We start from the raw sequence: 8,268 nt of genomic DNA, 5'->3' as shown, positions 1-8,268 counted from the left end.
GTTTCCAAGTGGATAAATATTAACTATTAAGAGAAACGGAAACGGTTTTAGAATTGGAATGGAAAGAACTTTTGTTCAATTAAGGGTCAGATAAATTGCAATTACGTGCATTGATCTCCTATGATCTGAATCGACGGCTCAGAATCAATTCCTTAACACAAAAGCAAAACCCACACACTTTTCCTGCACGTGCATTTCACGCATTACCATTTGTCAACTTAATTGACCATGTTTGAAAGCGTGTCAACCACGCGACACAAACACAAACGTAACTTTTCTTTGATTCAAAAGGCAAAAACTAAGAATCATAAAATTTAAAATAATAAATAATCTGCTCCACTTTCCTTTCTTCTACCCGCGCTAAACAAAAAGCAGAAGTTATTGCAGAGCTCAGGACCCTTTGATTTTCCCATTCCTTCTTCCTCTTATAACCCTCCTCATGTAAGTTTCTTAGTTGATTTCCTTGTTTTCTCTCTGAATTCTGAATTTTGAATTTCTGTTTGTTCGACGATTTCCAAGTTTTTCTTGTTGTTTTCGTTCTTGGGTTTCTCGTTGTAATTACAGTAATTTGGTCTGTTTGTAAGGTTTCTTTAGGTTGCTGGATCTTCGAATGATGGGTATGCTCGTTTTGATTGTGGTGTTTATCTTTGATCTCGTTGCTTTTGCACTTGCTGTTGCTGCAGAGCAAAGAAGAACCACTGTAAGTTATGTGTATTTGTTGGAACTCTCTATTAATCGCTTTTTTTGTTTGATGAATGTTATTTTTCTGAGTAGTATTATTGGAAATTTGATAGGGTTTTGATTTTCATATGCTGAAATGGCTTAGTGACTTCTGGGTTATGTTATAAATAGGTGGCTTTTGTATAGAAATTATTTAGGTCACCAGTTTGTGATTAACTGGAAGGAATTTTGATCTCTGTTAAACTCCAAAAATATTCAGACATCCAAACCACGTCATCTACCAGAGAGGAAATTTTAAGCTAATGATTCTCTGCTTAATATGAAATGAAACGGCTTATTACAGATCAAAGAGCAGACAATTTTGATTTTTCTGCTCCCTGTGGCCTGAAGTAGTTTAAGCCTTAGGAATCCTTTTTTACCTGTTAGTAATTTAAACCATCCATGAACAGTTTGGTATGTTAAGTTGGTGATCATGAGACGAATTGAATATTATGATATTAGGGCTCATGATTCTGATACTAATGTTATTTGTAAAGTGAAGATATGATTGGAGTATGATTTGTGTATCTTAGTCCCAAAACCGATCCTTCTTTGGCAGGCCACTGTCGTTCAATCAGGCACTTCTAAATTCTGTGCCTATGATTCTGATGTTGCAACTGGATTAGGTGTGGGTTCACTTCTGATCCTATTTGCTAGCCAAGTGATTGTAATGGTGGCAAGTCGATGCTTATGCTGTGGGAGAGGGTTGCGGCCCGGCGGTTCGAGGGCTTGGGCAATTACTCTTTTCATCACTTGCTGGTATATTTGATTGCTCACAACCTTCAAATTTTACTTGTTTTGTTGTGCTTAACTTTGACTATAAGTTTACTCTGTTTGAGGATTTTAAACCACCTTCTTCCCTCTTTAAGGATAAGGTTGATAGACCTAAACCTAAACCTTTATATGATATCTCATGAAGTGGTAAAAGAAACCAACACAAACACGCATTCGAGTAAAACATGGCGTTTTAGACAATGATCCCTGTTTGTTTAGATCTCTTAGAGGCATTTGGGTCTCTACTTGCTCTCCAATGTGTTACATAAATGGCCAAATAATCATTCTAATCTGATTTCTAATGCTTACTTTATGTTACTCAAGATCATTTGATACGTTATAATGTATGGAGAAACATGAACGAAGATTTTTCAAATAAAAAAAAAAAGAAAAAGAAAAAGAAAAAAACCTTTTTGGGCCTAGGTTTTGGGTCTAGTTTCCATTTGCTTCCTAGGTTTCAAAATGTTACACATTTAGTCTTTTAAGTTTTTTATTTTGGTTTCAATTTAGTCCATAAGTTTCAAAATGTTACGCTTTTACCCTTGAGATTTTAGTTTTGTTTCAATTTGGTCTCTAAGTTTTAAGATTTTACATTTTTAATCAAAAATTTCCATTAGATACTCGTTTTAAATTATTGATGTCAATGTCTATTAATTATTTAAAATAATTATGAAGTAAACTTTTTAATTTATTTTTAAAAATGATGAAAAAAGTAAAACTTAATTAATTATAATTATTATAATTATTTTAAATTGATGAACATACATTATACTAAGAATGGAAAATGAGTATTTAATGAAAATTGAGGTTAAAAGTGTAAATCTTGAATCCTAAGGACCAAATTGAAACATTAAGAACTTAAAGGTAAAATTATAACATTGTGAAACCTATGGACTAAATTGAAACTTGACACTATCATTTCAAAACCGAGTTTGTTTCGATCAATGCTGGTTATGATATGAGACATACATTTGTGTGCTTTTCAAATTCTGAGGATCAAAATCAAACTTCAAACTTCAAACTTATGTTTCTGGTGGGTTGTATTGCTTGGACATTTCAGGATATGTTTTGCCATTGCTGAGATCTGTCTTCTGGCCGCTTCAGTGCGAAATGCCTATCATACCAAATACGTGAGTTCGCTGATGAACGAGCAAATTTCATGCAAGATGTTGAGGAGGGGAGTGTTCGGGGCCGGGGCTGCTTTTATTGTCTTCACATGTGCAGCATCAGAGCTCTTCTATGTTAGCTTTTCCAAGGCTCATATCCAGACTTCCTCCTTTGCCAAAGACACTGGCATTAGAATGGCAAGCTTATAGAAGGCGAGGAGCTACTTTATCAGAATTGGGGTTTATAGGATTTTGTCAAACATGTGTGGTTTTGTTGATGTGAAAAATGAACTGGGAGTAACATTACAATGTTGAATATACGGATATGATTTGATAGTTTTGTGAAGATTTCATATTGTGGTTTGTGGTATACTGCTGTGTCAATGACTATGTTCCTTTAGTTTAACTAAACTAATCCTTTTCCGTCTTTTGTTACTGTCACCATGATCGACGTAGCAACCGCCCGTCTTATTTCCTCATTTTGCATAATTAGATTGAACTCTCAATGGTATTTATAGATGAAAACTTTAAAGATCATGGAAGCTTGCATCTGAAGTTAGGGTGCAGTTAATCCTTTCTGTAACTTGTTGAGTTTGGACGTGTGAAATTTTGCCTTGGCTGTTGCCAAACAAGAATGGTGAAATTTTACCTTTTTCTTCTTAACAATAGTCAAATAAGTCAGCAGGAAAACGAAGGAAAATAAAAGTATAATTCAACTTGACTACAATTTGAACTGTCATTTACAAATTTGATTAATTTATTTTGTGCTCAAATTGTTGCCTTCTACTGGACTTGATGTTTGGGCTCAAGTTTACCACAAAAACAGAGAGAGATATCAATGAGAATATAAAGCCCAAGAACAACAGTGACAATATTTCAATAGCCTACTAAAATCAACTTTTTTTTATAATTGGAATGGCTTAAATTTGTCTGATATATAACAATATTTTAAAAAAATTACAAATATAACAAAATCGATCAGTGATAGACTATATCACTGAGAGGTTTCTATTAGCAATATAGTAGACTTCGAGAGCTAACTGCATTACGTTATTTCTACTAGTACTTTTGATCTGACTACTATATTTGTAACTCATTTATATATATATATATATATATACTACATACTATTCTATTCCAAGAAACCAAACACAAAATACATCAGCTTTTAGCTTCTATAGCATATTCTTCTGTAATCTGAACCTAGAATCACCCAAATTCAAACTTTTCTAAGGCAAAAATCCTTTAATAATTTTTCATTAATTTCAATTATCATTACTATTTATTACATTTGACAAAAGTGTTCAAATAGGTCTATTTTACTACACGGAATGGAATAAAAATAAGTTTATATTAATACATATGTTGCCTAGTTTATAGGTAACCCATGTAAAATATGCATCTTTTAAGAAGACCAATCAACACCAAATTTATGTCTTATCTAATTAAATTAACCCAAACCAGCTGTTCTAAAGTAGATAGTTCACTGACCAGTTGCTGGAGCTGGAGTTCTACTTCTCTAGTTAATCCAACTCCTGAAATACACTATTTTTTTTTTTTTTTTATTCATTGTTTATATCATTTTTGGAAATGAATTTTGTGTTCACTTTTCCCAATGATGTAATTTCCCTTTTCATTATGGAATAATATAGATAGACTTATTAAAAAAAAAAAAAAAGGGCATAATGAAAGAATCAACCATAGTTTAATCCCACACTACCATTGTTGAATTCAAAAAGGAAAAAGAAATCTTTGAAGAAATATTTCAAACAACTATTAGCAAAAAAATAAATGCTTCCAATCTTTGTTAAGAGAGAATTTGTTCAAAAATAACAAAACATTTTTCTATCCTTATAGTTGTAGTACTTTTTGACTTATTCTATATTAGTTCTTTTACTTTTAGATATCCATGTTTAGTTCGCTATCTTCAAATTGAAGTGTTAATTGTATTGAACTTTGGAAAAATAAAATAATAACAATTTTCATAAATTTGGAACTTTGAAAAATAAAGTTTGAAGATAATATAGTAATTAATAAGACACAACCACATTAGTAGGTGACCTCCATTAATTTCACAATGAGAGTTCACTTTCAATTTTAATTCTTCTATGACATTGATTTTTAAAATGCTGCAAAAATTCCTCAAATAATAGAGATCTTTCCGACAGTAAAATTTGCTGTCTAAATTTCACACCTTTTCTTTGCATTATTATTACATTGCACTTTTCAGAAACAAAGTACAAAAAGATCTCCCAGAAAATTATACTCGAAGTTTTGAACTCTATAATATAATTTCATGATTTCATCGTTATTATAATATCGACAATGCTCCCCTTTTCAACTTGAAGCTTTCGGCTATGGCTGTTCCACAAATGCAGAGCCAAACTAGTGGATCGAATGTATTTCAGTTTCGCAATTACCCATTTCAAATGAACTGCATCTTTTGGACCTTGAAACAGAGATTTGATTCTGTTCCAAACAACAGGGTAAAACGCCGATGGAGGAAGAACAGTCAGATTAAACCCAGGATTTTGGTTCAACCGTGATATCACTCTCGATACTAAATACGGTCCATTGTGTCCCCATTTGTTTCCGTCGAATGTTGTGGCGAATTCTTGGATGAATTGAAGAAGAAGTGGGTGATTTTTGTCGAAGATCATCACTGCGTTGTTCAATCTGCTCCAATTCCCTGTTTTCAAATTGATGGTTTGAGCCCCAATTACATTTCGGAGATTTGTGAAGTTCTTTAGGATTATCACATCGGCGTCGATGTAAATGCCGCCGAATTTGTATAATAGAGCCAATCTGAGTAAGTTTGAGAGGTTTTGACCCAAAGAAATTTCGCCGGGTTTTATGATTCCTTGCCGGAGTAGATTGAACCATGGCTCTGCTTCGGTGTTTCTGAATATTGAATCGAAATCCGGCGAAATTGCGAATAAGGAGAATCCCTTCTCCGAGAATGGGCTGAGAATTTGTTTCCCTTTTGTGGAATCGAGGGAATTTGAGACGATGACCAAACAGGGATTTCCATGTTCATGGACTTTGAATACGCTCTGTATTGCCCATAATTCTCTGTCACTAAAAGAATTCAATGACGAAATCCAAGTCATGAAGAATCGAAGCTTACATGAATTTGCAGCAAAGAACTCTTCAATCCTTGCTGAAAATTCGTTTTCTCTTGATTCAGGCCGGAGACTTCTCAGGCGGCGCTTATGCTTCCCGACCCTCTTCGCCAGTCGGCTGGCAGAGTCATCACCGCGTCGGGTTTTGAAGTGGGGATGATGAAAGATAGAGGAATTTGATTTTAAAGTCGGCGGTGGGTGGTTTTCTTCGACGGAAAAAAGAACATGGGTTGAAGTGGAAACGGAAGAAGAAAGGTTGGACCATCGTTTTTCCGGCGAGAAGGCAGCGGGATGTGGCGTCTTCTCCGACAAGGGTGGGGAACAACAGAAAACATGAAGGCCATTGTAAGCCAAAAGGACGAGAAGGAGAAGAGAAAGAAGAGAAGTGGGAAGGGATGAGAGAAAACGGAAAGTAGATTCCTTGAGAGTTAGTAAGGGATGAGAATGCTTGACATTACCAATCATTGGAAATGGAGGAGGAAGAAGAAGAAGAAGAAGAAGAAGAAGAAGAAGAAGATTCTAAGGGGAAAAGTTTAGGGATTTGTTTGAAGAAAGTGAAAGGTACTGACAAATGGAAGAGGAGAGATGGGAGTGCGTGAGTGAGTGAGTGTTTAGAGACACAAGAAAGTTGCAGAGTATTTTCAGTGGTGAAAGCAAAGGAGGGAAATAAATGAAAATGAAAATGAAATGGAAAAAATAGAAAATAAAAAAGGTTGTTTTTTTTTTTTTTTTTTTTTTTTTTTTTAAAAAAAAAAAAAAGAGAATTGGGGATTGTGCATGTGCTTGCGAGGAAACCAAAAAAGTTTGAAAAGGAAGGGATGGAATTGTTGCTGCCGAGTGGGCAGCTTTTTAGCGTTTATATTTTGTTTCTTTTTCCCCCTTGGAGTATCCCACGTTGCTATGTGAATACGTGAATCTCACGTGTGGATTGGATTGGGTTAGATTTTAAAGTGGCGTTTGAGCCAAAGAGTTGTTGGAGTAAGAGTAGGAAGTGTGAAATTGTGAACTCTATTTTTAAAATCAAAGAGTTTATAGGCCCCATGAATGAAAATTATCAATATTATGTCTTATTAACTTATTACACTATGAGCTCAAGAAGTTCCCAACTCTTCAATTTTCAGAACTTCACTTATTGTCCCAAATACCCCTAAAAGGTTTAAATACTATTTTAGGAGTGTTTACAACACTTGGGTTAGATTGAGTTAATTTTTAACTAAATTCATAATTGACCCACCAACTTCATACAATTTGATGTTAAATAAATCAACTCTACCGACTTTGACAATTTTCACTATTGAAGTTTGTACATTTATTGATGAACTTCATCTTCCCATTTTTCTCTTTTTATCCCTCCGATGTTTCAATGACTCTACCTGCTAGCCACCGCCAACGACCAACTCTAACAACAATCTGACCGGCGACATGCTCCAACGACTACCTTTGCGCAACCACCTTCTTGCCTAACTCTGGTAACAATCATCGTTAGTGACTATTCCCACCTCACTCTGACGACGTGTTGCAACGATCACCGTCGGCGGCCAAACTTTGACAACCACCTCTAATAATCATCTCTAGTGACCACCTCGACGTCCAAATTTAGGTGATTACCACACTTCTAGTAGCCAACTTCGACAATCACATTTGATGACCAACATCGCCAATTATCTTCAATGACTATTTAAAAAAAAAAGATCGTTGAATGTTCATGGCTTTAATCCACTTATCTTTGTCAACATCCTCTAATGCCTGCTTATAAGACAATGGATCCTCGACCCTATCATCATAAATGATGTTCTAGGCTTCAGTCAAACCCATGTAGCGTTCTGGTGGGTTCATAACCCTCCCACTATGTTGAGACAGTCTCAACTCTTGAAATGCTTGACTAGATGTACCGACATAACAACTTTTGTTGAACCCTTAGTAGTCTCACTAGAAATCTCATGTAAAACAAGCTTGTTTCGTGGTTTATGATCCCTGATGTGGTCTTCTTCCAAGAAGATAGCATTCGTCGACACAAACACTTTGTTCTCACTTGGATCATAGAAGTATCCACCCCTCGTGTCTTTGGGGTAGCCTACAAAGAGGCAAACTTTCGAATGCGGTTCCAACTTCTTCGGGTTAGCCACAAGCACATGTGTCGGACACCCCCAAATACTGAAGTGGCGTAAACTACCTTTACGGCCTCTCCACAGCTCAAAAGATGTTTTAGAAACACTTTTCAAAAGAATGTTGTTCAAAATATAACATGCAGTCTCCACTGCAAATCCCCAAAACGAGTCTGGAAGATGAGCATAACTCATCATAGACTGAACCATGTCCAACAGGGTTTTGTTTTTCCTTTCTGATACACCATTCTACTGAGGTGTACCTGGGGCTGAGAGTTAGAATGTGATTCCATGTTCTATCATATAGTTCTAGAATTCGAGGTCCATATACTCTCCACCACAATCAGATCGTAGTGTTTTTATCTTCTAACCTAACAAGTTTTCAACTTCAGCCTTATACTTCTTGAACTTGTCAAGGGCTTCAGACTTACATTGCATTAG

At 35.3% G+C, this 8,268-nt stretch overlaps 2 protein-coding genes across 3 annotated transcripts; one reads left to right on the top strand and one right to left on the bottom strand.

Annotated features, from left to right (window-relative positions):
• Positions 1-302: 302 nt before the first annotated feature.
• Positions 303-2,970, top strand: LOC120091872 (uncharacterized). Of its 2 annotated transcripts, none has more exons than XM_039050021.2 (4): positions 303-441; positions 585-700; positions 1,280-1,479; positions 2,555-2,970. In XM_039050021.2, exons 2-4 carry the CDS (start codon positions 611-613, stop codon positions 2,808-2,810), a joined length of 546 nt encoding a protein of 181 aa, XP_038905949.1. In that variant the 5' UTR covers positions 303-441; positions 585-610; the 3' UTR covers positions 2,811-2,970. The 2 variants fall into 2 exon arrangements, with proteins under 2 accessions (XP_038905949.1, XP_038905950.2); XM_039050022.2 differs by having other exon boundaries at positions 321-441; positions 595-700.
• Positions 2,971-4,773: 1,803 nt separating this feature from the next.
• LOC120091871 (uncharacterized) lies at positions 4,774-6,545 on the bottom strand. The gene has a single exon (XM_039050020.2). The coding sequence runs from the start codon at positions 6,185-6,187 to the stop codon at positions 4,895-4,897; it is 1,293 nt and encodes a 430-aa protein (XP_038905948.1). The 5' UTR covers positions 6,188-6,545; the 3' UTR covers positions 4,774-4,894.
• Between the last annotated feature and the right edge of the window lie 1,723 nt (positions 6,546-8,268).

The sequence above is a fragment of the Benincasa hispida genome, chromosome 8 (assembly GCF_027475165.1).
Source record: "Benincasa hispida cultivar pf3 chromosome 8, pf3_genome.v1.1, whole genome shotgun sequence".
Classification (NCBI taxonomy): Eukaryota; Viridiplantae; Streptophyta; class Magnoliopsida; order Cucurbitales; family Cucurbitaceae; genus Benincasa; species Benincasa hispida.
This window is presented reverse-complemented; position numbering and strand designations above follow the sequence as displayed.

Excerpts from the sequence above, each read along its gene's own strand:
- LOC120091871 (XM_039050020.2), bottom strand. The coding sequence starts at position 6,187 with ATGATTGGTAATGTCAAGCATTCTCATCCCTTACTAACTCTCAAGGAA.
- LOC120091872 (XM_039050022.2), top strand. Across the intron at positions 701-1,279 it reads CAGAGCAAAGAAGAACCACT|GCCACTGTCGTTCAATCAGG; the intron begins GTAAGTTATGTG and ends CTTCTTTGGCAG. Across the intron at positions 1,480-2,554 it reads ACTCTTTTCATCACTTGCTG|GATATGTTTTGCCATTGCTG; the intron begins GTATATTTGATT and ends TGGACATTTCAG.